The sequence below is a fragment of the Prinia subflava genome, chromosome 10 (assembly GCF_021018805.1).
Source record: "Prinia subflava isolate CZ2003 ecotype Zambia chromosome 10, Cam_Psub_1.2, whole genome shotgun sequence".
Taxonomy (NCBI): domain Eukaryota; kingdom Metazoa; phylum Chordata; class Aves; order Passeriformes; family Cisticolidae; genus Prinia; species Prinia subflava.
Genome location: NC_086256.1, coordinates 24136795 through 24164677, shown reverse-complemented (window position 1 = coordinate 24164677; position 27883 = coordinate 24136795). Strand labels below are relative to the sequence as shown.

At 44.5% G+C, this 27883-nt stretch overlaps 1 protein-coding gene across 2 annotated transcripts; it reads right to left on the bottom strand.

Annotated features, from left to right (window-relative positions):
- Positions 1–387: 387 nt before the first annotated feature.
- Positions 388–27852, bottom strand: SWT1 (SWT1 RNA endoribonuclease homolog). 2 transcript variants are annotated; one of them, XM_063407756.1, is made up of 19 exons: positions 27720–27852; positions 26788–26861; positions 25270–25328; positions 23845–24586; positions 22781–22852; positions 22584–22640; positions 21855–21984; positions 21630–21731; positions 19253–19441; positions 18821–18914; positions 17480–17616; positions 16674–16822; positions 15308–15446; positions 14343–14488; positions 13010–13218; positions 12017–12145; positions 3399–3465; positions 2684–2748; positions 388–1427 (listed from the first exon to the last, which is right to left on the bottom strand). In XM_063407756.1, the coding sequence occupies exons 2-19, from the start codon at positions 26851–26853 to the stop codon at positions 1322–1324; spliced, it is 2658 nt and encodes an 885-aa protein (XP_063263826.1). In that variant the 5' UTR covers positions 26854–26861; positions 27720–27852; the 3' UTR covers positions 388–1321. The 2 variants fall into 2 exon arrangements, with proteins under 2 accessions (XP_063263826.1, XP_063263828.1); XM_063407758.1 differs by lacking the exons at positions 388–1427; positions 2684–2748; positions 3399–3465 and having other exon boundaries at positions 13010–13166.
- Between the last annotated feature and the right edge of the window lie 31 nt (positions 27853–27883).

Here is a 27883-nt window from a genome sequence, read left to right as displayed (position 1 = left end):
AAAATGCAACAGGGGGCTGCAAAGCTGCACCAGGAGCTTCTTCAACTGGGCAGCTGCAGGGATGAGCCAGGTCCTGTGCAGCGGTGAGGAGCTGGCTGCTCCAGCTTCCCACTGGAGTGGGAAAACACACCCACCCCAGGGAAATTCACTGGCCCCTGCAGGCTGGGAAGCTGGTCCAGCTGAGCAGGGAGAGGCAGAAGGAGAGTGGGGAACAAAAGACGTGTCCTCCTCAACGTGCCCCCATCAGCACCTTGGGGCTGGAGGAGCCTGATGGAAACAGCCCTGCACAGCCACCGTGCTTCCACGGGAATTCCACCCTGCTCCTGGCACTGGGCTGGGCAGGGCTGTGCTGCACCTGCACCCACAGGGCCTGGGCAGAGCCAGCTCTCAGAATTAACCACTGTTTATTGTAACAATAAATTACATTTTTACAATCAAGAATTTACAAATACATCCAAAAGTTAATATCAAAATAGACACTTCAGAACTTTGCCAGTCAGCTCATCTCTGTACAAATACATACAAGAAGAGGTAGCATTAAAGGCCTCAGAAAATGGCTTTTGGGAAGTTTCATGGACTTAAAGCAGTTCTGGAAAGCAACCAACAGTGCAGCCAGAGAGGGATGTCACCTGGAGAGCAGGGAGAACCAGGCCCACCTTCCAGGAGGATGGGGCAAGAGCAGGGTAAGAAGTTTCCCCAAGAGCACTGCTAGCTGGTTTCCACTGTATGAAGATAAAATGTCTGCCTAAACAAAAGAGAAATGCCCTTTTCCTCTGAAAAGGGGTCTGAGACAAACACTTGTGTGAGGTTTTGCCTTTAAGAAAAAACGAGCATCAATCTGCTCCTCTGCCCATTTTACATCCTCTCTTAAGCCTTCACTGCACAGGAGACACAGCTGTGTCTGTGGGTCAGTCCTTCATTCCTGGCCTTGCTCTCAGCTACTTCCTGCCCTCTGTCCTCAGGTGACACAAGAGATTCCTTTCTCTCACTTGTGACTTGTGAGGTACCACCAAAACAAACAGAGGGGTTTTCGAATGTGCCCATTACCAGCTCAGCTCCTCCCAGGAACGCTGGATGCTCACAGCAGCACAGCACAGCTGCAGCATCCCAAACCAGCCCTGCTTCTCCTGTTATCCACGGCTATCCTGCAGCACCCTCACTCAAGACAGAACACTCCAGCAGTGAACAGCATTCTCAGAAATCCCGACTTTCAAGGCCCGCTGTGGGACCGTGTTTTCCCTTCAGCCGACGCCGGCACGGCGAGGAGGAGGAGCCGCAGGTTTGTGGCCCCAGCAGCGCTCCCCTCTCCGCCCCGCCCGGCTCAGAGCCAGCCCCGGCTCTCGGCCTCCCTGTGCGCGGACGCCTGGCACTGCTCCAGCGTCTGCTCCAGCTGTGCCAGCTGGCAGCAGCCCACTTCCAGCCTCTCCCTGGGAGACAGGAGAGAAAGGTTAGCAGGACACAGCAGAGCAGGAATCTTTACAAATACTCCTTAAATTTTCAAGGACATTTCCATAAACTCACGCAGCAGCAGCAGTGACTTTTGCACTACAGCTGCTACACCTGAGGATTCCACACGAGCTCCTTACAACAGCCAAGCCACAGCTGCCACAGGCAGAGCCCCTGTTTCCTTCCACGGCAGGTAAAGAGGAACAATTGGCAGGAGAGGTCACTGACAGCCACTTTCTGGAGAGATTTGGGATTCTGGACAGTTCAGTTCAAACCATCCTTCACATACTGATACATCCTGTACCCACACTCAAAATGAGGATCTGGATACACCCTCCTATGACTTAGACCCTTTCAAATGAGTCATCTCAACCTGATCACATATAAACACACCCTCACTTAAGTTTTCAAGACTCTTTCTCAAAAGACCATTTAAAAGCTGCTCATCAAAAAAGAAGAAAATCTCATTCACTGAGTTCCCCAGGCACAGCCTGAGGGCTGCCAGGGCACTCTCCAAAGTACTTGTTTTACTCTGCTAAGCACAAATTTCCACACACCCTTTTCCTTATGCCTGTATCAATAGAGGTCTGGAACCATCAGTCTGGGGGTGTGAAGCTTTTAAACTGTTTTTTATTACTGATACAAATATTGAATGTCTCCCTCCCTGAATAACCTTGTCCCCAGATCTTGCAATCTGCACACGGAACTTCACAAAAGATTCAGGGACCCAGAATCAATCCAGGCAAAGGGAAGCTTTTTGGAGTAATTCACTCTCCAGCCTTTCATTTAGCTGATCCTGGCCAGTGACAGCTCATTCTTATCCACACAACAGCAAAAACCAGTTGCCTGGCCTTTATCAGCCAGCTCAGAACTATTAAAAATCCATGATGGCATTTTAGAAACCTCCCAGAGCCTGGATTCACAAACTTTCATTGACACAAATTCATGAAGAAATGAGCCAGAAACCACTGGCAAAGGAAAGAGGGCTCAACACCTCACCTTCAGCTGAAAATCACCATGTAGGCACTGATGCCTCATCTCCAATTTAATTTCTGTCCTCTCCTGCTCTCTGTTAATCAGGCATTAAAATTAAAAGGGGAATTAAAAAATCCCCTATTTATTTTCCCTACACTCTTCCTGCAAAGGGGGATTTTTATTGATCCAGATGATTCCTTTTGTGGTACCTTGGTTAATACAGGTGGAAAAGCTGCCCCCAATGGGGCAGTAAGTGGCTCACCTGTAGAGCTCCTGTGAAACACACTCATACAGCTCCTCAGCAGTGAATTTCAGGCTGTTATTGACCTAAAACAAGGCAGAAAGAATTAACATAGTCATTTACCAAGTATCACATGTCTGCTACAATTATACAGTAGCAACAGCAGATATAGCTCACATATTCCCTAAGAGGCTCTCAAGTTGAGGCAGTGCATTTAAAAAGTCATCCTGTATCTTGTAATAAAATGTAGTATTACAAATTCCAGCTGCATTTTCTAACCAGTTATAATTCTTCCTCCCAAGTTCCCCTACAGTTTTATTTAGATATACATATACATATATAGAGATATATGTGTGTGTATCTCACCTCTGACTTGCATCAATTCCAAAGATATGTGAAGGCCCAAACCCCAAACATATTTCCCTGCATAGCAGAGCACTGCAAAGCCTGAAATATGTATCATATTAAACAGAAATATTCTACTAAAAATATTAATTTCAAGGCTTTTTACTCTCAAGAACAAGTCATTCACACCAAGTGAGCACCCAGGAAATCACACAAAGAATTGAAATACCTGTTGAAATCCAACCAAAATCTATCTTTATCTTCAACAACTAATAAATAAGAGCAAACAATCAAAATTCTTAATGGAAATACACTGATGAGACATGACCTCAGAGCTACTTGAAATAAAATCTGTCAGTGAAGTGGTCAAAAACCAAAGAAAATGTCATACCTCATGTCTTCTGAGGAAGTTATAGAGGGTCCAAATATCTTGGAAACTTCTGGTTGGGGTCAAAATTCTGAAAAAGAAAAGTTTGGGGATGCTTTAAAGCAAGTAGAAAAGGAGCCTATGAAAGAGTTAAAAAAATAAGTCAGAAATCTTCAAGGGGAGAAAATTACTTGAACAAAACGGAAATTATGAACTTTGAAGAATTTTCCCTTCCACTACTCTAACAGAATTAAAGAGCTTATTATTTCTGTGAGGACTTTTCTGGAGGCTTTTTCTAATTACAAATTCCCTCCATGTTTCTGTCTGAGGAGGGAGGAAAGGCAGCAGTGATTGCAAAGCCTTTGGTGCCCACCAGCGAGGCCCATGGGCTCATGCAGAACCACAGCAAAGGACACACAACATTCCCACCCCCTTTAACTCATTCCCTCCACATTCCCACATGCAGCCCAAATGCTGCAATTCCCTTCCCATCCTTGCTGCTGCTAATAACCACCAATTCCCATCCAATACTGCCAGGGGGATGTGGCTTTAATGAAGCACCTTGATGGACACCCTTTTCCACAAGGATGTGAACCCCATTCAATAAAGAAGCTGGTTTTTAACAAAATTAATTATCCTCATCTATTTAGGCAGATACAATTCAGTTCCACCTCAGTGTAACTTCATTTGTATTCACCAGGAAAAGCAGAACCCTCCTGAATGCTGCAAAGTGTACCTTAAAATCAACATTAAAACACAAGTAACACCTTATATATATCAAGAAATACTGATAAAATTCTGATTTTTAAGTCTTACATAGTTAAATCATGATTAGCATAGTGACTGGACTTGGAAAAAGAAAAAATCTTTTAGGGAAAGCTCTATTTACTTTCCCATGGGAAAGTGCCCAAATTCTCCTCTCCCTCCTCTTTGCAAGCTGTAAGCTTCATTTATAAATGAATTAATTAGGAACTGAAAAAACTAGGAAAGTAACAGAGTAAGTTTAAAAATCCCAGTTAAAGGACCTTGTGTTTGAAGCAGGCTGGAACACCATGACACAGCACAGGATTTATTGTAACTGGAGTGTCCACTGCTTTTTCTCATCATTTTTCACAGCAATTATCACCAAAAATTAGTCATGCATTCTTCCCACCCCCCCTTCTAAGAAGCAGTATCCAAAATGCTTGCCCTAAACCTGCCAACTACGAGTCAGGAAGGGAACCAACTGGCTGCTCTGCCTAAAAACACCTCAGAGCCTTCCCTGGGCACCTCAGCAACAATCGCCTTTGGCTGGGGAAAAGAGAACCTGACAGCAACCCTCCATGGAAACGCTGGGAATCCTGGCAGCTGGAACTGCACAGCAGCTCCCATTCCCACCCTGCAGCTCCCATTCCCACCCTGCAGCTCCCATTCCCCCCCCCTGCAGCTCCCATTCCCACCCTGCAGCTCCCACTCCCACCCTGCAGCTCCCACTCCCACCCTGCAGCTCCCATGCCCACCCAGCAGCTCCCACTCCTCCCCAGCAGCTCCCATTCCCACCCAGCAGCTCCCATTTCCACCCAGCAGCTCCCATGCCCACCCAGCAGCTCCCATGCCCACCCTGCAGCTCCCATGCCCACCCTGCAGCTCCCATGCCCACCCTGCAGCTCCCATGCCCACCCTGCAGCTCCCATGCCCACCCAGCAGCTCCTATTCCCCCCCCTGCAGCTCCCATGCCCACCCTGCAGCTCCCATTCCTAACCTGCAGCTCCCATTCCCTCCCAGCAGCTCCCACTCTCCCCCAGCAGCTCCAGCCTATCCAGCCCTGCCTCTCACACCCAGCACCTGCAGCAGCAGGAGCAGAGCATCCCAAAGCTGGGAGAGGCTGGATGGAATCATTCCCTCCTCATGGAATCACTCCCTCCTCATGGAATCATTCCCTCCAGCCCAGGCAGAAACTGCTGCCATCAGCCTGGAGGCACAAGTGGACACAACATAAAAGCTGAGATGTTATGAATAACCTCACCCCAAGGCCATCACAAAATGCTGGGGCAAAATCTGTCCATCCCTATTCTTCCTGCTGTGCCAAGGACACACAAGGATAAGTGACAGAGCTGCTGGTGGAAAACCTGGCCATGGGAGCTATCCAGAGGAAGGATGGAGGGAACACACTCAAGTGTATCCCTGCAAGACCTCAGGTGGATGGAGAAACCCACTGTGTCTCCAGTTCTTTGGGGGGAAAAAACCCAAATTGTGTAATTAATCATCCAAGTAACTTAATGTTAAAGCCTGTACCTCATTTATGGCCTTTGCTCGGATGATGCCAATGGTTTCTGGGTTTGTACTGTGGAGTGAGAAGTCTGACATTTGGCTCCAAGTTTTGCAGCAGCTCCAAATAAAAGAGATTTGTTGTTTTGAGGGGAGAGCCCTCACTCCACACAGAGCTCTGGGAAGCTCTGAGGGAAGAGCCTGCACTGTAGCTTCCCCCACAGATTCCCAACAGGTCAGCATCCATGAAACAGCCTGGTGCTACCTGCAGCTAACAGGGGCTGCAAACCAGCTCCAGTCTGGGAAGATATTCTGTACAAAACAGACACATTCCTGTCTGCAGAGCAATGATTTCTCAGCACCACCGCTCCCTACTGCTTTCAATCACTTTATGTTCCTCTCATTGCCTGTAGCCACCACCCTGTGCTATGGAAAATGAACATTTTAAGGGAAGGCGTACACTGGGAAATCTGGACCTGTCTGGATGAGCATTGACTCTGCCTCTATTACTTCCCTAAATCAAGTTGCCCTCGTTTCCATGGGAGTTCCTCAGTGATAAAAAGTCTGCCTCAACTACAGAACTGTGTCTAGAGAACTTCCTCTAAATGAGTAATCCATGAAGCAAAGGGCTTCTACACCAAACTGTCCTAAGCAGCCATGTGAACTTCAGTGGTGTGACCACTACAACACTAACACTGCTGCTGCTCCTCTCTCCACACTGGTCCAAAAGCACAGGGTGGAACTGCACGGAATCTCTTGGCCTTTCCATCAGCACAGCCCTGCAGAACCACACTTCAACACCCCCATCCTGCACTTCAGCTCCAACCTAGGAACTCCAGTGTGGCTCTACACAGTTTTCTGAAAATACTGAGCATGTGAGGTAAAGAAGGGAATGTCATGGGAAGACCCAAGGAATGACTATGGATACCTGCCACCAGCTGGAGGTTAAATGCTGTCTTGGGGGCACGAGGGAGAAAGGAGACAGTCAGACTTGGTGATTTTATCTCAAATGCTTCCCAAACAACTCCCAGTGTTTCTTTGTCTCCTGTCCTGTCACTCATCTGATGCCAAACACAAGGTGTAAGATACAATAATAAATAGAAGTGGATAGGAAATATCTCAAAATGTGGTTCCTTACTTGTACACAGAGGAGACCTGTGAGAAAGCAAAGCCCATTTGGAAAGGACCAGAAATGAACTTATCAAGCAGAAGTGAAAAAGCTCAGCCCACAGTGCAAGTGCAGTGAAAGCAGGCCAGCCTTCCAGCTGCTCCCTGCCCCGTGAGGGCAGGGACAAGGGAGGTCTGGTGGGACTGTGCAATCCCCTGTCACACTGGGGAAAGCTCTGGCCGTGGGGCCTGTCCCACTCAGCTGTCCCTCTGTCACAGCTCAGGCTGGCAGGGCTGGCACAGAGCATTAACCAGTTAACAAATGCAGAGGTCCACTGAAAAGGCTGGGATCTGATGGGAGAAAAGGCAGCCTCATCCATTAACAGCCCCTTTTAACCTCATTACCTGAATACCAAGAAAGGAAAGGAGATGGGAAATGGAAACCCCAAAGTTCCCTGTGAGCCATTACCAATTCCTCACTGTGCTGCATGGAGGGGATGCAGTGCGCTTACAGCCCCCAACACAGGCCAGGGTTTCTTCCACAGCAGCCAGCTGGGAAATTCATCAATGCCAAGGGTAGGAGAAGGGAATGCAGGTGATCTCACCCCTGGTAAGTACCAGCGGTGTTCATTACCCAGTACAGCCTCACCCCAGATGAGTAACAGCTACATCCAATAAGGATGAGTGAGATAAAAGGTGGGTTTGAACTGGTAAGGGGAGAATCATCATGGAAAAGGAACTTTGAGGAGTGTGAAGGAGAAAATCATGAAGCAGGATCCTGGGGAGAGAGAACTGCTGCTATGAGGTCAGTCTGGGGCTGCAGTCAGGGCCTGTTGTTGGACCCTGCAGTCACAGTCTAGCCGGGTAAAGCCTTCAGTCACAGCCTGCACACTGATCCCTGCACACTGATCCCTGCAGTCACAGCCTGCACACTGATCCCTGCAGGCACAGCCTGCACACTGATCCCTGCACACTGATCCCTGCAGTCACAGCCTGCACACTGATCCCTGCAGGCACAGCCTGCACACTGATCCCTGCAGGCACTGATCCCTGCACACTGATCCCTGCAGTCACAGATCCCTGCACACTGATCCCTGCAGTCACAGCCTGCACACTGATCCCTGCAGGCACTGATCCCTGCACACTGATCCCTGCAGTCACAGATCCCTGCACACTGATCCCTGCAGTCACAGCCTGCACACTGATCCCTGCAGTCACTGATCCCTGCAGGCACAGCCTGCACACTGATCCCTGCAGGCACAGCCTGCACACTGATCCCTGCACACTGATCCCTGCAGGCACTGATCCCTGCGGGCACCGATCCCTGCGGGCACCGATCCCTGCGGGCACCGATCCCTGCGGGCACTGATCCCTGCGGGCACAGTCTGCACACTGATCCCTGCAGGCACAGCCTGCACACTGATCCCTGCACACTGATCCCTGCAGGCACTGATCCCTGCAGTCACTGATCCCTGCAGGCACTGATCCCTGCAGTCACTGATCCCTGCACACTGATCCCTGCAGTCACTGATCCTTGCACACTGATCCCTGCAGTCAGAGGCTGCAAGGGAAACCTGCAGCAGGAGCTTGCTGCAGCCAGAGCTGGAGTAAGGATGGCTGAGCTGGAAAGAGGAATAAACCTTTTTATGTTGTATTTAACAAGAAGTCTGTGTCTGGGCTCATTTTTACCCTCTAATGAGAGGGGGCTGCAACAGCCAAGCTGGTGCTTTCTGTCACTCTGGAGGTGACTCAGCTGCCAGCCCCGGCTGCACCCCTGGCTCTACAGGTTCGAAGCACCATGGCATTCACAACCCCGTGTTTGAAACCTTTCTGCTTTTCAGGCTGCTCTGAAGGCACCACGGCGTGAGCAGCTGCACAGCACCACCTCTGCCCTGCCCCTCGGGGAGCACTGCCCACTTCCAGCTCTAGTTGAGCTTTTTTTCCTTTTTTCCAGAGAAGGCTGCAGGTAAGTTCAGTTTCAGGTTTCATCTAAACGCATAAAACCATAAAGATCAAACAAGTAGTGATTGGAATGTCTGGTACTTTTTGAACAGGGAGCTGATCTCCATTTTAATTCCAGAAAGAGACTGTGTGCAGAGCAGTATTAAAGGCAGAGCTCTTCATCTAGAGATTTTATTGGGATTTTATGGCAGAAATTATTAACTGCCACAGGAGCCTAAGGGAATGAAGGCAATTCTCTAATGAGACACCAAAGAAAAGAAACCTCAGTTCCTCCACTAACCAGCTGAAAAAATAAAGAGGACACAGTTTCTCTGCATCTGTAGAATTCTGTAGTAAAACGGCAGCATTGTTTTTAAATTACTTAAATTCAGTGATAAGTTCTCATATAGTAACACTCTCCTGCCACTACTGAAATCTTAAGAAATTACACTTTTAATTTACAAATGTTTATGGAGCCCTTGACTAAACCACATTTTTCCAAACCATTGGAAGTGTGAGAGAAATTCCATTTAAATAAAATATTAGAAAAGCAGAATTCAGGCCCTTTATGCAGTCAGTAAGACACAAATATTTTTACAGGTGACAGCATATTAGTATAAATATTTAGGAGGCCTGTATCTAAGTGTGTATGCTATAAACTGTAAGTGATTTTAAAGCTGGCATATGAACAAAAAAACTCTCTTTTATCCAACAGATGAAAAGAAAAAATCCAACTTGAAACAACTGTATCAATTCACCAAAGACTGAATTTTCTTTCTTTTCTATGAACAAGGATTTATTATCTAAAAGAAACTTGGCAGGAAACATAAAGACAATGTCCAGTTCCCTAGGGCTGCATATAAAAGCTTGGAATCACCAGTTCTATTCAGCTCAGGGCAAACACAGCCAACCTAAACCCCTATTTTACTTTAAAGAGTTAATTTAAGAGACCTTAAATAAGGTACCCCAATTAACTGGTTCCAAATAATAACCAACCCAAATACAAATATAAACCATCAGTGAGAATACTCACAAATCCTCAATCTAAAATTATTTAAAATCATGTAATGGTTTCACAATTTTACTGGATGCTTAAATTTCAGAGGTTTCACACCCTTTGCTCATAACCAGTAGTAATGGTATATAGTTAGAATATGCTAACTGTGCTGATTATTCCTAATTTCAGAGCTGTAGGCTGTCATTGCTGGCAGAATTGTGCAATACAAACACCACTCTGCTACCAATGCTGTTAGAGGAAGAAGCCAAGAGAAAATAAAAAACCTGCACAGTGTGACAGAAGTTGCCAGAACAGGGTAACGTGCCCAAAGCTGTTACTGACATATCTTCAATGAAACAGATTTTTTTTTCTTTTTTTCCTTTTCTCTATCTGTGTTTGTCATTAACATCAAGCCTGAATAGCTGGGGTAGTGCCATTTTTTTATGATTAAGGGTATCATTACATTTATCTCAAAAAGCATCATCATGTTTTTCTAATTGTTTTTAACAATCTGAAAATCTAAACTTTTAATGCAGATGAACTTTCAGTATAATTTACTGGTAAAGCTTCCAAACTTTCACAAGATATCTTCTCTCTTTTTTGTTCTGGACAGCAGGGACCAGAAGGTACCACAGAATCAGTTGTATTTTATCACTGAAAGCTGAGTTACCTCCAAGTATTGAAGACACAACTTTCTCACTATTTTTTCTCCAGTGCCTCCTTTCCTGCCATTAGATTAGGTCACTGAGAGGCATTTATTCAAAAATCAAGAAAAATAAATATGCTGCAAGGTGAATTTTGGAGCAAAATGAAAGTGAGGCCTCTCTGCCCATGGCAGGGGGTGGAACAAGATGAGCTTTAAGGTTCCTTCCAACCCCAACCATTCAGGTTCTATGGAAACTTGTGAAGTTTTGCTTTAATACTCTGTAATATTCATGAAACTGCAATGAGACATTAACCTGGCTCTTTGGAAAAGCTCCTCAGAACACTCAAACTCCCTCAAATCCCTCCCCTCAAGGCCAATGCTTGGTGCAAATTCTCCCCATTTCTTGCTCCACGATGCCACCTACTGCAAACCTGCACATCAGAGCAGGCATTTCCAAAGTGTGCAGGAAAAGTACTCCATTCCAATGATCAGTCTGTGTATGTCAGGAGTTTTTATTTCTACAGAGCTCTCCCACACAAAGAAAACCAACAGTTTTCAATGAAACACCTCTGCAACACAAAAATAACCATCCTGAATATTCCATATTCCCATTTAATCTCATCTACCACATCTATAAACTGATACCTTTAAACTTTAAAAACTTTAGCATCAGAATGAAGAGAGCAAAGTTTGGCAGTAACCTGCTTTATTGAAACAATTTCCTTAGAGGGAAAAACCCCCACCAGCTATAAACTGAATCCATCAGCACTCGGCTGCTCAAGCCCACATTTCTACCCATATTTTTCTGCTTTTAATTTTATAATATTTTGGTTATTTATATTTGAAAGAGAGACTATAATTCCTTGAATGGATCTATATTTCGCTGCCTTGAAAAAAGAACTAAGCCAAGATGACACAAGAGATTCCTTACTCTTCCTGAAACTTCCAATTTATTGTGCTGTAAATAAAACAGCAGAGGGCAGGGTTAGATGGGATATTGGGAAGGAATTGTTCCCTGTGAGGGTGGGGAGGCCTTGGCACAGGGTGCCCAGAGAAGCTGTGGCTGTCCCTGCATCCCTGGCAGTGTCCAAGGCCAGGTTGGATGAGGTTTGGAGCACCCTGGGACAGTGGAAGGTGTCCCTGCCCATGGCAGGGGGTGGCACTGGATGGGCTTTAAGGTCCCTCCCAACTCAAACCACTGTGGGATTCTGTGATTCTATGAAGACAGAGAGAATATTATATTGCCTAAAGAGAGAATGCAGCTGATTGTTACGGCTGTCATGAAGAACAATCAAACTGGGAACAGCAAAGCCCCAAAATTTTATATCCTTCACTCTGTTGGAACTATGCCCCCATCTGAGTGGGCCTCACATTTGAAATGCAAATGCCTGGAATTATTGAAAGTTCCTGCCATCAGAACTGATGTATTAATCATAATCATTAATCACTAATAGCTCCAGTTACACCTCAGCAGAGACCACTTGCTGGTCGAGAACTAGAAAACAAACCCCAGACATAGAAGGCAATTCCCTACAAGAGATCTCCATGGCTGCAACACTTTCATGACCCTTTGCTACCAATGGCTCAAGGCAGCACTGACAGCAGGATTTTTACCAAGCACACAATAAAGAATGGTTTGGTGCTGAATATTTCAGAGTTTTGTGACTGCCTGTCCCACACTTTGTGCCCAGCTGCAGTGCTCACCTGCCAATGCCCTCACGGATGTCCTTCACTGCTGCCAGCAGCTTCTGCAGGCCCAAAAAAGCCTCCTCAAACGAGGCCTTGGCAGCCATGGTCACTGCACCGGGGTCCAGCTTCTGGAACAGCTCAATACTGAAATTCAGAAGAAATAAAGAAGAAAAGCAGTTAATAAAAAAGCTCAGAATTCAGAGAAACCCAGTGATTGTTTTGTGCTTGTATTTTGTCTATTAAAACTAAAATGTCAAATATAAATCACACTATCTGAAACAGAATAAATGGAAATGCAGAAATGGAGTTCTCACTGCTGATTAGCTGAGTCCTTACAGACCACCAGAAATGGAGTTCCTTTGTGCCTGGCTGGCTCAGAGACTCTCCTTGGAAAAGACTGCAGACTAAGACAACAAAAAGAAAACACTGTACCTATTCAGATTTTATCAAAAGATATGGCATTGCAGTGAGTTTGCAGCAGATTTTTAAAAATGACCAAAATAAATGCAATGGTAGAACATCTAGACGGAAGAGGAGGTAATTTCCTGCAATTCTGAGTTTACATGAGAAATTCACTAGATTCTGCATTTCAGAAAGTGAAGCATTTTGCTTAACAACAAAATATTTCTATTTTAAACTAATTTTCAAGTTTTAAAATAGGATATAGAATTTTGCATAAGCCAATAGATCTCCACTGGGTTTGGAAAGAAAATAACCACAAGAAAATTAAGATCTCAGATGCTATTTTATGGATAAATACAAGATTTTCATGGATGTCTCATACTTGTGGGGTTTTCAACTTCATTTTCCAGGGCAACTCATTTCAACTGCTACACAGAAAAAGAGCAGCATAACAACTTTCATGCTCCCAACTTTTGTGTGACAGGTTATGTGATTTGGGTCAATTTAGATTTATTATGGGGTAAAAAAGCCCAGTCTCTAAAGTGTGCTTGTTTCAAAGGTATCAAAGGTAATGTGTTGGATCTGAGCCCCTTTAGCAAGCTGTACCTGTACAAGTTCATGGTGTTCCAAACACCTTCCAGGACCGACCAGACTTCCTGGTGCCTGTTTTCCTGAGCCAAAGGGAAGCTGGGATGCAGCTCTTTTTCCTCAGTGCTTTGCAGATTGGGCACCGTGGCTTCCATTTTTTCACACGCAGCATTTTCTGAAAGAACCATGATGTCTTCTGATAAATCCTGCTCACTGTCTGCCCTCACCTTATAAAACAGTTCAGCAAACAGATAATCAATCTATTTGGTTCCTAACTTCAGAAAACCAGAATCTACACATTTCTACAGATTCTTTTAAAGCAATGCTCAAGAAATCAAGACTGAACTTTTTGAGTCACCTTGGTTACAGTCTCTGCATCCAAAGCCTCTCTCAATGGTCTGGGCTGGAAGGGGCCTCAAAGCCCATCCAGTGCCACCCCCTGTAGGGACACCTTCCACTGTCCCAGGTTGCTCCAAACCCCATCCAGCCTGGCCTTGGGCACTTCCAGGGATGCAGGAGCAGCCACAGCTTCTCTGGGCACTCTGTGCCAGGGCCTCCCCACCCTCCCAGGAGGAATTTTCCTTCCTGCCAAGTTTTCAGACAGAGCCTGATTCTCGTGACAGCAGAACCTCAGGTTCAGGTCTGACTGCATGGCACAGAGGTCCCAGCACAGGTGACTCCTGACCTTCTCTCTTTCCCCTTCAGCTTTTTCCAAAGACACCAAGAACTCTTTACAGCTGTTCTCACCTATCTTCTTTCCCATAAATCCAAAGATTTAATCCATGCTCACAACTCCACTTTTTATGCCATTACATATGGAACTGACAGTAACCATAAACCAAGATAGTTGGAATTTCCTCCACAGCAACTCAGAGCTGAGCTGGGAGTGAAGACCAACTTCTGAGAACACAAAAGCTGTCAGGGCAATCCCCAGTAACCATCACAAGCCACGTGATACAAGGGGGTCCCTTCTTCAGCTATAAAGACAATGAAAGCTGAAATAACACACTTAAGAACAGCAGTATGGGACCCATGTCAGAAGGAAAAACAGCAAATTTAAACTCTAAGGGCCATCAGATACAAATGCAATAGAAAACTGAGACAAAATAACATTTTTCAGTCACCCTCCCAATACTAACACGTTTATATTAGGGAAAAATGTGTCAGCAGGTATTCACGGCATGAAAACAGAAGTTAAAGTCAGGGTCTCTTCATTTAGAAAACACCCCAGCAACATTTCCTGGAGTAATCAGTGGCAATGAGGGGAATAATTAAAAAATCTAAGCTAGGTTTGGAATGTGGAACAACTCGAGGATGGGGTGAACTGGACAAACACCAAAGCTGCCCTTACCTCCCCGAGGGTCTCACACAGTTTTGTCACTTCAGCGTAAGCCTGGGGCAGGACACCGTTGTAGTCTGACCTGCAGCTGAATGCATGGAGCAGCTTTTTGGATTCCTGTAGCAGGATATGCACTGTTGAGGAGTCAAATGGTTTATCTGATGTTTAGACATTGATGTAAGAGAGAGAGAGAAAAAAAGTTAGGAATTAACAGTCTTGGCAGGCAAATTTAATACTCAAATGCCTAGATTAACAGAAGCACATGAAAAGCCTAGAAAAATGGTTGAGAAGCATCAGATACAACAGTCTCAGAGAAACATGCATGAGATTGCTCACTCCTTAACCAAGTCTTCCAAATTTATCTTGGGGTCTTGCACGAGGATTAACTGGCATATCTAAAGTAATTCTGCAGAACAGCAATATCCCAAAGAGGGAGAACCAAGGAATCACAGAACATCCTGAATGGGAAGAGACCCACCAGGATCATGGAGTCCAACCCCTGGCTCTGCACAGACACCCCAACAATCCCAACCTGTGCATCCCTGAGAGCATTATCCAAACATTCCTGGAGCTCTGGCAGCCTTGGGGCTGTGCCCATTCCCTGGGGAGCCTGGGCAGTGCCCACCACCCTCTGGGGGAGTTCACCAGGTCTGTCAAAATTAAATGCTCAAAGACATCTTTAAACAAATGGAAAGTCTGTGGGGTTTTTATTTTTGGTTGGCTTTTTTTTTTTTAAACAAACCTCCCTGCCCTCACATACCACATTAAATATCCTTTATTCTCCATAATTTTTTTGGCAAACACAGATCATTTGGTTACTCGTAACATGGGGGCAAAGGAGGGAAAAGGAATATTTTCTTTTTAAAAAGAATTCAGAGCCTTTGGTGACCATTACTACATGCAGTCAGTTTTGTAATTCAAACCAGAACAGGGAGGCTTTTTACATGTTTACAATTAACATTCTCAGGGACTGTTACCTGCATAAAGGTGTTTGGAAAGACATTCAATGGTCGAAAGTAAACTCCTTGGCACCACATAACCAAAAACAGCCATCCAGTGTTTTTTATAACATTTCAATAGGTTTGCTAAGGTCCATGGTGGCTTCAGATACAGGATCTGGAAGAGAGTGTGTTATAAATTCAAAGGCTGCTTTTCATTTAGACACATTCCTATACATTCCACAACTGCTCTGTTCTTCAAGAATGTGATGATTTGTGACTGCTGAAGGGGAATTTCAGTGATTCCTCAGAAATAGGACCACGCCCAGATTTAAACAAGTTTTTCTATTAATAAAGATTTGATCCAGCAGCACCGTGGGTTAAACAGTGATGCTCATTCAGAAGCAATGCACAATCACTCTCATGATTTGTGGTTACCCATTCCTAAAAAACTCTTGATACTTTGATTTATCTCAAAACTGATCTAATGAGTTACTTGTGCACAAAGGCCAACAGTAACAAGAACAAAGAGCTACAGTAAATATGCCTTTGATTTTCCAGTACTGTTACGAAGTAAAAATAAACACTGCGACTATTTATACATGAAGTAAAAATAAATCTATTGCAAAAAACCTGAGAATTCACTACTATCAAGTGAAACCAGCATTTGAAGAGATGTTAAAAGAAGTTAACTGAGTGAATAGAGAAGTGATTAAAATCTTGGCGACTAATCAGGGCATCTTGAGAAACAACAGTCACCCCATGATTTTGGTGGATTTTTAAAGCCACAGAGGCTTATCTGCAATAAATTAAACTTTTAACAACCCTCCAGCTATAAAATGGAATCTAAAGGAAAGCATGGACAATTTGAAAATGCCTTGTAAATGGGTATTTATCTTCTGCAAACAATACTTTTGCAAGTGTGTTTAGAGGTTCTCATTAGTGCCCTTGCTATTCTGTATCTGCACTGGAATCAATTTAGCTGTGAACAGTTTTATCCACATCTGTTCTGGTGGGAAGAAATGCCTGCAATAAATATTATACAGAACATGACAATGATTTCTTGCAGGCTGCATTTACAGTGCAGGGATTTACTTGCCTAGAAAAGCTGAAATAGAATTTTAATGCCACTAACAAAAAGAATTCTGAAACTTCGCAGAGAAACCAGCACCCCTGTTACTGTGTCATTAAAATTCTAATAAAACACTGCACATGTTGCACACTAGTGGTCAAACAGAATAATCCTGCTATAAAATGAAATATTAGAAGTGAACACTGAGCTGTTCCCTGTCAGTGATATCAGGGACCTGGATGACTTGGCACAGGTATTAATAGCAATAAAACACCAAGGACATTCAAACCTCTCAATAATCAAAATATCAAGCAAGATGATGTAAGAAACCACCTCCATCCACAGGTTTCCAAATGCAAGCTTCATCTCAGTCTCCAAAATACAAGACAAAGCTTCTCCTAAATTCCTTTCAAGGTCTGGAAGCACATTTGGGAATTGTGCAGTAAAACCAGCACTGCCTCTTGTCTTCCCAAATTCTGTATCTGTCAAACCAATGACACAAAAGGTATTTATTTACAAACTAGGTTTGTATCTAATTCATGCTGATGGTACACAAAGAACTTGTCCCCATAAATAAAGACAGACTGCACTTTAGTTTATAAAGCAGAGGTGCTACACCTAATTAAGTTTCGAGTATTTCTAGTTATACCCACTTGTACTCTATTTTTAATTAAGAGCTACTAACTAAGAAGGTTAATTTCCCCAGAGTATTACTCATTAGTCATCTTACTCCACATTTCTTTTTTCCTTTAATAACTTAGATCACATACAACCAGCAAGGTTATCAGCAAGCACAAGAGGATCACTTCTGAGCTCTGTAAGCTGTTCTTGTATCTTTGGAAAAATGAAAAAACCTTCTTCACTCCCAAAAAGTTCAAGACACCTTTTAAATTACTCTAAACACAGGAAATTAATGCAGTGTTTTATTCCATAAAATAAAAATACACAATATTTGAACTTCCTAGAACTCTATGGTTTAATTAATGTCTTGAACTTTCAGAAAACCTTTGAAAAAAACCTTCCCCAAACAAAAAACATTCTTAAGTATTCAAAGCAAACTGAAGGTATAGTAGCAACTGTTCTTCCTCTACCCCACTGATTTTTACACACTCACAAACCAGCACATTCCACAGACTCACCCTGCTTTGGCTGCTGCAGCTCCTCAGAGCTCTGGGGCCTGTTTGCATTCACATTCTGCAGAGCAGTGACCAGATCAGCTTTGCAGAACGCCTTGACCTCACTCACAATGGCTTTGCTACACAGATTTTTATCATCTCTAAAAAAGAATTAATTGTTGTCAAAAAGGGAATAAAAGCAGCACACTGAAAAAATGGGTATTTGGAAAACTTATTTTGTGAACTTCATTATATAGATGAAGTTCTTTTTCTCAAGTGAGTAGAAGCAGCTCAAAAAATTTAACCAGAAAATTAAGAAAAAATGAGAAACATAAGAAGTGTATCAGGGTCTAGGTTTAGGAAAATAATAGCCATAATTATTGCAGCAGTGATGCTTAGTTGCTGTCATCTCAGAAAGCAAACCAGGCAATAATTCTAAGACAGTACTATCTTATTTGATGGCTACAGTTAATTCTCTTTGTTGAGACCCTTTTTGACTATTCTGCTGGCCAAATCAGTATCCCAGATGCCACTCTGAGGTTCTGCTCCAGTAGAACTACTTTAAAAATCCAGGACCAAGTTACATCCCAGTACTTTCTCAAAAAACCCATTTCTAATATTGGTAGAGGATAAAGGGATTTTTGGATGAAAAGCAGTTCTGAAGTCACCTGCTGTTTTTTCATCAGTGAAACCTAAAATCACCATCACTACCCTATAAGTACTGTGACAGAAATGGCATTTTCAGCAGCCACCTGTGTCAACTTGAACAACACAAATGGTGCCCAGAGTTTGAACCCCACTCACTGAACCGTGCAGGAACTGGTTCTAGCAAAGACCAGGGCAAGTTGAGCCAAGGAGTATTTGTCCTTTGAGCTGGCTTGTGTCAAATTCAGAATCAATACCCAGAGGTCAGCTGTTACCCTCACAAACAGGAACAGCAGCACAACAGGAACAGCAGCAAAACCATCCCCAGCTTCCCTCATTCTAAGATAAACCCCTTGTTTGCTTCCCAGCTCGCCTGGCTGGGGACAGGGATAAAGTCTAACTGGATCTCAATCCTTACTTCACCTATTTTTTCCATTTTGTAACTTCAGTAGTATTTTTTCTGAGAAACCAGAATCAAGTCTGAGAAACCTATGCTTTAGCAAGTTTTAAAATTGAATACTGAGTATGCTGAATTCTATTTCAGGCCTCAGGCTCATGAAGGTGATTCCATCTCCAGTTGCAGTGGTTTATTATATCCTTCTACTCTAGCTTTTAAGAGGGTGATTGCCCTTGCAAGAGCTTTCATAAGAAACTGCTATTTGTTTAGGCCCTGATTTGAAAGCAGTGTGGCAGGAGAGCTGAAGGCACCCAGGAACTCACGTGCAGAGGACGACAAGAGCTTGTGGGAAGAGCTTCTGGTACTGCAGGCAGCACTGCAGGACGCGGTCGTCGTTGTTCTCGTCGCTCAGCCCATCTGCAAAGGCAGCGCAGACACAGCTGAGGGATGTGGGCACAGCTCAGCCTCACAGACATCTCAGAGCACTCACGGTGCTCTCTGTACATTTAACACTCCCCACACAAGGATGAAAGTGTAAGGTGAAAGTGAGAAACAACTGGTGAAACAATAGATAGTGAAGACATTTGCATTCCAGAGCCTTGGATACACTCTGAAGGCTGCTGTAAGAAATTAGCTCATTTTAATTAGCAAACAGCAGAGTGAAGAAATCTCCAATAAACTCAGAATTCTAAGGTTGCCACTAGGTGAAGTGCAAGGATGAAGCACCCAGCACAAATGGATCGCACATATATTACACATTTTTTCAGAAGCCAGTTGCATGGACTGCCCCCACAGTTTGGAGTCCTGGTTCTTGAGACACTTGTAGATGAACTGCACTGCAGGGATAGCTTTGTCCCGAACATGCTGCAGCATCCTCCCCTTCTTCAAGTTGTCCAGCTCTTGTAGGACGACCCAGGGAATTATTAATGCAAGTCTATCAACTCCTGGAAAGAAAACACACCACCAATAAACAAAGGTATTTGCAGGAGCAACCCAAACTACTACAGAGAACTTTCAATTCAAACATCATACTTATGCATGTTCACACCTTTTTGCCAATAGTTTTCATATTTCTTGCTCGAGAGAATCCAGCATTCAAAAAACAGCTGAAAAAGGCTGACTTCCCTCTTTCTAATCTAACCTCAATCTGGCACTACACTGATTACATAGAAAAGTGACAATCCTAGGCAAACAAAAGGGAGACACAATTTGAATCAGCAGAATACTTTGACAACATCATTACACATATTTGCAGCAATCATCTGGGCACACTGTAAGGGACAGTCTGAAGTTTCATCTGCCTCACAACCAAGGACAGAGACCGAAGGACCCCCCCAGCACAGGAGTTCTGGCCTGGACTGAGGTGGGATGTCTGCCAGGTTTCACCCACAGGTGTGACCAAGGACTGGCACATTCTCCTGGAAACCTGTGCAGAAACAATGGGACTTCACGGGGGACTGACCGTGCTTCCTGCCGGACTGGTCTGTCCTGTACCTCTGCTGTACCTGTCCTGGGCCGATCGTACCCACACCAGTCCTGTACCAACTGTACCCACACCTGTCCTCCCAACAGACCCCAGATCTCTCCCCACCTCTTGGTGACCTGCCTGTTGCCTTGGAAAAGACTCTTAAGAAGCCCTCACAGCTTTATCACCCTTGGGCTCTCCCCAATGGAAGAAGATGGATCTACTGGCGAATGGCTGTGAGGACCTCATCTCTCCATTGGTAGCTATTCCCTTCCCCTTCCTTTTCTTGCTATCCTTTGTTTCCTTTTTCCTCTCCATCTATCCTGATGTTGGTGGCACTCAATAAAGTGCACTGCTGTTGTGATTAATTTGCAGTCCCCTTTGTGTGTCTTTTGGGCTTTGAGATTAAAAACTAACTCACCACGATGTCCAGCCCACGTTGGTTGGCTGATCGTGACACACACACCCGCTGTAAGATGCTGCAGCAAGGTGGAATACCAGGCTGCACAGCTGAGTGACCACAAACAAGCAACAAAACAAAAAGCAGCAAGGGCTTGTGCTCACTGCCAACCAGCACACCTAAACCAGGAGCAGGGAGTGTGGCTGTTGGACCATGCTTTCACTTGTAGGTATGTATGGGCTGAACTTTTAAGCTTTTATATGAAATACCGAGTAAATCAGAAGTTCTGTTGGTCTACCTACCCATGACAAATACTTCAACCATTTTCTTTCTCATTCACATTATGAGAACAGAATTTTGAAAAAATGTATTAACAACCATCCTAAATAATAATTAATAACCAATAATAACCATCATTAATAACCATTAATAACAAATAAGGCAGGAATCAGGAGCCTTCTCAACACAGCGGGTCTGGAGTAGGACCAGAAACCAGGAGTTGCAGTATTCTAAAAAGGCATCTCAGTGTACCAAAGACAACAGCATTCCTAACCTGGGAGAAGAAATAGAGTCTGACACACTCCTGAAAATCACTCAGGCCCTAAGGAAAGGTATTTTCCAGGTGGCTGGAAGAACTGTATTCATTAGCTGAAAGCATCAAAGCACTCAAAGCATTTTGAAAGATTCCAGATATGCCTACCCAGAACTGACAGGCACAACCCTAATCCTGCAAACATTATTTAATCAACAGCTTCCCAGCACATTAGAGGCAGATATTAAAGCCAGGGTCTGCATTCTGAATTCCTGAGGAATTGCTCAGTTCTGCCACCTTTACCAAGACAGAAACAAAGCACTGACTGACTGCTCAACACTTTTAGACTGTTTTATATTTCTAGAAAAAGAATGCTAAAAAGAGACTAGAAAACAGAGCTATCACCAGTAAGAGGTTAAATGCTTAAATTGTGTTCTTAGAAAGGGTTAAGACTTATTTACCACTAAGAATTCAAGCATATTCCTGGGAATATCTGCCATGATTCTCTGCAGGGATATGGGCTATAAGTACAGCAGGTTCTGCTTCCACAGCTGTGGTTTCCCTAGGATGCAGCTTGTTTGTGTTCACAGAACCAGGCTCTCAAGTGTGTGCCTTCTGCATGAAACCTACTGCCTTTCTAAGGAGCCCAGGGCTTAGTTTCCTTTAGGTAGCCTGAGGCTCTTACAGCATCTGTTTTTCTTACAATGTCTTACTCATCAGCACATATTTACATACCTGGTATATCCTCAGATTTCAGGGATCTCACAAACTCAAGGTGACTGATCATTATATTTGTGTCAATCACCACTAGGATGTTCAGACCAGAACTAAAAGCCCCTAGGGGAAGAGAAAAAAGAGAAAAGAGCAGAAACAATCAGTTGTGTGCTCCCTACTAAGACCATCAATAACTGTAATTATTTGTTGCAAGCAGAGAGCAAAGCAGATCCCATCATGACATACCAGCAGAAATATTTAAATCCTGTTCTGGAAGATCTATCTCCATGCTTGTAAGTTCTCCACAGGTCTGCACTACAGACAGGGCCATCCTCCTCTCCACACGAGCAACGTGCAAGTCTTCAACTATCTGCATCTACAGTGAGAAAATGGGCATGTGTGTAATCCACTGAAAGGAATCACTTCATAGTTATTCCCCAAAAAGATACTTTTGCATCAAAGCTGTTAAAATCGCCTCAAAATGATGTCTGAAGAATTTTAAGTCAGTACAGGAAATGTAAATCCATGAGAACTTCTGCATATGCTCCCCTAAAGACGTCCAAAATATGGCCTAGAAGGATTTATGACCTTTCTACATGGTGTTCAAAAACTTTGCTATATCTTTTTGCTACACAAATTGCAAGTTTCCCAAAAGGCACTTCTTAAAAAATATGCCTCTCTTCCAACTAAAAAGTTAGAGGATGAAAAAGGAGATAGCTGGAGCCTGTTAGCAGCTGTGAAGGCCCTTTTCTTGCACATGGTAACAGAAAGATACTCTTTATCTCAGAAAGTTCCTGATTAGCAGCACTTCAGCAAGTCTGCTTAGTTTTTTAAAGAAATGCTCCACACTTGAGTGTAGATCACGAGTCAACAATGCCAAATACTAGGAAAGGTCATAGAATTGTCCAGTGATACAGCCTCAGTGCCCTTGGCCTTTAAGACAACTCAGAAGTGTTAAATGAAAACATTACCAACCTCTTGGTCTGTTTCTGCATTCTGACTGTCCTGAAGGGGTGGAGAGTCCTCAGAGCTCTGCAGGGAGAATTAAAAATACCACAAACACACCCTACTAACATCACAAAAGATCAAGGAATACTGAGGTACAAGGGAGCATTCCCATGTCAGGAGTTTTGGAATACAGCCCTGCACTGTTAAACAAGTCTCTCACTCACCTTTGGGACAGGCACAGGTTTTCTGACCTCACCTCCCTGGCAGGAGTCAGATGTGCATGGATCCTCAACATCCTAGAAGCAAGCAGGAACAGAAGAACAACATGTCTTACAGGGCTTTTTAGAGAACACTGGGTATTCCCAAGTGAATAGGGAACATAAACCTCAGTTATTGGCATCTACAGTATCATTTTAATAGGGCTTAGATGCATGGCTTTCTTTCACATAAGGAACAGTGAATTACGCAGCAAATTCCAGCTGAACGTTAAACCCCCCACCTTTTTTCATACTGAAGGTGCTTGACCAGGCTGCCCAGAGAGGTTGTGGAGCCTCTATCCTTTGTCCTGGGCAACCTGCTCTGGCTGACCCTGCTTGGGCAAGGGGGCTGGACTGGATGATGTCCAGAGGTGCCTTCCAACCTCAGTGACTCCCCAGCTTTGCATGGAATAACTCTTAGCAGACACAAAAAGTGCTCACACTACTGTAACACAAACTGCAATCTCCAAAGATTCTGGGCATTTACACCACACCAACAGCAAAAAACTCCTGTGCTCAAAATCCAGTTCATGTTTGGCTCTGCACCTCAACCTGAGCTTAGAAACAAACAGACAAAAGGCAAGTTCTGCAGCACACATACCAGCTTAGTCCCACATCCACCCCAAGCTCTCCTGGCATCACTCTGCTAGCAATGCACTGTCTGGCAGCAAGTTTTCACTGGTTCAGTTTATTCATTCAAGAAATGAAATAACTGTATCAGCTCAAAGCAAAAAAATCAGTTGATTTGTACCTAAACTGAAGTATTCCACAGCTCCAGCAGCAAAGCAAAGCCAGGGAAGCATCTGTGCAGACACAGTCCCAACATACAAGACCTTTACTCTTCTGGTCTGTTTAACATTTAGCTGAGGAACATGGAAACAAGGTTTACACTGGGATCACAAAAATCCACCTAGTTAGCTATGAAACCTGGCTGGACTCAGTAAGAAGACAGTCTGCTCATATAAACCTGTCTGCTATTAAGAAACTATCCTGAAACGTCTACATAATACAAAGAATGAGGTTCCCATTACCTGCTTAAAACACAGTGCTGTGGTTTCCAAGTCTCCTTCCTTAGTTCCTGAGTGCTCAGGAGCTTTGGGAGAATCAGAGCTGTGTTTTTTTCTCTTCCGAGAGTCCCGTCGTGGCGATGCTTCAGATGAGGAGTGTGATGATCTGTGTTTACTGGTGTACTTCTTCTTCACAGCAAAGTCCTTATATTCTTCTTCCTCTTCCTCTTCTTCCCAGAGGCTAGATAATGCACTTGGCTCCTTACTGGCAGGCCTATCACCGTGCCCACTCCCTGCAGAGCTGTCAGGTGGCTTTTTGGGAATTCTGACGTTCTCAGTCCGCTTTTTTGAGCCCTCTGCCTTTTTATGTGGTACCTCATACACAGAGGACTTAAACTTTTCTATCATAGCTTTTTCTGCTTTTTGCTTGAGTTTACAGAGTTCAGCTTTCTCTCTCTTCTTCTTCAGTGCCTTGTCCCTCTGAAGTTCAAAGCTGTGCCAGAGCCTTTTTCCTTCTGTTCCATCAAAGCGACTTCTTTCCTTGCTGGCAGTCACCACATCGGGAGTGCGGGTGGTTTTGCCATGTTTGATTTCTTTGGCTTTAAACTGGATCACTATTTTCTTCTGTTTTTCAGTTTGATCTGAAGAACCATCTGGGGTTTTGCTTCTCTTTGGAGATTTTTCCTGGGATCTTCCATCTGCATCATGAAAAGCACAAGAACTTCGGTGTCGCTTCTTCTCTCGCCCATCTTTCTCTGGTTTGGATCTACAGAGGCATTATGAAGAAAGTAATGTGATTGAGCTCAGTTAATGGAAAAGAGCAACAAAAAAGGCACCTGCATTTGACTGAGACAGAGCTAAGCATTTATGAGCACCATCTTCTTAAATATGAACTTGAAGCAACAGTGGTCCTTCTAAATAGTTTGATACAGCATTTTTTGGATTTACCTTTCTCCACTGTACGAGCCATTTTAGCTTTGAGAAAATGGAAAAAAAAGCTTTTTCTGCATTCACTGTTGGTTTGAGAGACACCCTAGACAGAGTTTCTTATCACACAGGTAAGTTTTAACAGCAGTTCCGTGATAAAGGAGTTGTGTCACCTAAAAGGTCAGCTTGGTCACACAGTGCCAAAACACACACAGCTTTCAAAGTGTTTATCCTGCACTGCTGGGAAACTTGGAAAAGGAACAACGGAGGGGGATACAGAAACATTCTACAGAAATTGTGAATTATATGAAAAATTATTAGGAAACTTTCTTATAAGAGCAGAAAAAATACTCAGTAATTATATTTACTGTACACTAGGTTTAAAATATCCCAAGAAAGACTGGTTAAACCACCACATTTTATTTGGTGAACAGGTTGAAAAAAGTTGTCAGTTCAGCATTTAATGGTCTGTGATTGTTATATTTTTAAGGAGTTCTATTTAATGACAGGTTGAGAATTTACCTCTCATGGTCTCTTTCTCCTTTCACAGTGTGCTTGTAAGATCTTGTGTCTTCGGAGCTCTGAAAAGACAAAACATTCAGAGGCTTACAGAGGAAACTGCAGTTAAAAAAAAACTCTTCAAAACCTTCATAAGATAATGTCACAACTGGGTGGTTTGGCTGCTTAGAGAAACACCATCAAAGGGTGCCAAGGATGTGCATGCAAAGATAAGAGTGCAAAGGTTTTAGCAGCACTTCATGATTTAATCATGGAACACTTTAATGCTTACAAAGTGAAACCAACAGAGTCCACTACAACAGTAACTACAGATGTGAGATAGGAACATTCCACCATGATCAATTCACAGGCACCCAGGTAAAGCCCTGTGGCCCACATCCAGTTTTTATACACCTCTGAGTTAAACGGCTCAGTTTTCCCAAAACCACAGCAGGGTGTAGGAAGTTACAACAGAGAATGGTAACACATGGATTATTTTGGATAAGGAAGCTCCAGACACTTCATCCTTTAACAAATAATTTGCTCCTTCAGTAACTGGGGCATGCTGACCTAGTGAGGCCATTAGGTCACTGCTGCAGGGATTTTTCCTACCTATAGTGCCCTTAGCTGGTTTATTTCCACACTACAGAGCACTTAATGCAAAAATCAAAGGTTTGCAGAAACCAGGGGAGTCCTAAACTAAGGCAGTTCTGAGAACTTCCACCTGTGGTTGGTTCTGGAGCTTCAGGGCCAATACCAGCAATGCAACAGAAAAAACAGAATGACAGACAATTCCAGAGGCTCCCCCAGTCCCCCTGCTGTCCCCACCAGCTGGAAAGCAGTGAAGGAGCTCCCGTGGGGCAGGTGGAGCTCACAATGCTGCTGAGACAACTTCTGGTGATAACATTTCCAGCTGCTCACTTATTCACTTCTCTCTTCAAGGCCTATTCCCAACATCCATGAGTTCTCATAACATTTTTAATATTTCTTTTCAACCTACCTCCTCCTTTCCTCAGAAGTTTTCACTTAATGTAATCATCATAAGCAAATTTTCTTCCTGTTCCTCTGCTCCCAGCACTATCAGTTTGGGATGTAAGACACCTCCCACCCATGCTGGGATCACACTGCTGGACACCAGCTCCCATTAGAGATCTCCTTATCTTTTTGCTGTTAAAGCTGTATTCTTCAAACTGGTGAGGCACTAGCAAGGGCAATAAGCCACAGTATGAGATTTTAAGCCAAGTGTTTACCTTCTGTGTTACAGAAGTAAAAAAACCCCAAACAATAAAGCATCTTAGGATAAGTTAATTTTAAAAGACAAATTGAATAACAGTAAGGAATTCAGAGGAAGAAACAACTACTACTCACAGCCTCTGAAGAAAAAGACATTTATCTGCCCAACTCAACCTTCCTGCTGTTCTTTATGACCCCGTCTCTAAACTGGATTCATCCTTCTACCACAAGGCTACTAAACAATTCACATTCTCTTGAATGTAGGAGTTTCAATTAAGATGACAAAGGTAATAATATTGCTGCTCCTACTTTGTCATCCTGGCCATCCAAACAGACTTCCTTTCCAGCTAGTTTCTTCAGCTTCTTTTTAGACATCTTCAAATCTACGACAAAAAAAAAAGCGTGATGTCTTCATTACTCGTTTCAAGTTTTTAGGTCCAGATGAGATAAAAATAAGTTTTCACTACATAGAGAATAATAGTTTGCCTTCTTTTGTTTTCTCATTACAGAGCCACAGCAGATCTCGACAGGGATTACTCACATCTGAGGGAAGTTCAGAGCAGAAAGGATAGCGATTACACCTCCCCAGAGACACCTATTTTGTACCAGCAAACGAACACAAACAAGCATCCTTTAACACTGAGTACAACCAAGCTTTGAGACCATCGGAGATTGGAAGGGGCAGCCCAGGGAGGTGTTGGAGTGCCCATCCCTGGAGGTGTCCCAGGCAGGCCTGGACGTGGCACTCCGTGCTCTGGGCTGGGCACACGGTGGGATCGGGCACAGCTCGGACTCGCCGGGCTTGGAGGGCGTTTCCAAGCCAGCCGAAGCTGTGACTCTCCCAGGCAGTCCCGACTGTGTGACTGTCACCTTCGGCCCACCCGAGGATGGAGGAATTACAGTGACACCCCGCAGCACCCCGCCACCCTGCCCACAGCAGCGCACAGCACCAGGAAGTTCGGAGAGCTGTGGAAAGCTTCACCCGGAGCCCGCAGATCCCAGACCCGAGCAGGGGAGCCCGCGACCGGCTCCGCCCTGAGGCGCGGGCAGCACCGGGCTCCGAAAGAGCCTCTCCACTGAGGGGGCTGAGGGGCGGCAGCCTCCTGCCTCACTCCCTCGGAGGGGAGAGCCCGGGGGCCCGCAAGGCGCCCGGGGGCCCGCAAGGCACCCGGGGCGCTGCTTCCCTTCCCTCCCTTCCGTCCATGTCCCTTCCCTTCCACCCTCCCCACAGGACGCCCCACCCCGCTCGGCCGCTCCCCGGCGAGCCCCGCAGCAGCTGTCGGGGCCGGTCGGGCGGCTCGGGCCGTGCCCGGCGCGGCTGCCCCGGCCCGGCGCGGCTCCTCCTCCGCCGCGGTGAGCGCCGGGCCGGCCCGGGCGCGCCTGGGAACTGTAGGCGGAGCGGGCC

Bases quoted from the DNA above. Each gene is read 5' to 3' on its own strand.
- SWT1 (XM_063407756.1), bottom strand. From the start codon at position 26,853: ATGTCTAAAAAGAAGCTGAAGAAACTAGCTGGAAAGGAAGTCTGTTTG. The intron at 22,641-22,780 runs GTGAGTGAGAGA...TTCTCCCTGCAG, and splicing joins AACCTGTGCCTGTCCCAAAG to AGCTCTGAGGACTCTCCACC. The intron at 19,442-21,629 runs GTATGTAAATAT...TTTTCTTTCCAG, and splicing joins GAAATCTGAGGATATACCAG to GAGTTGATAGACTTGCATTA.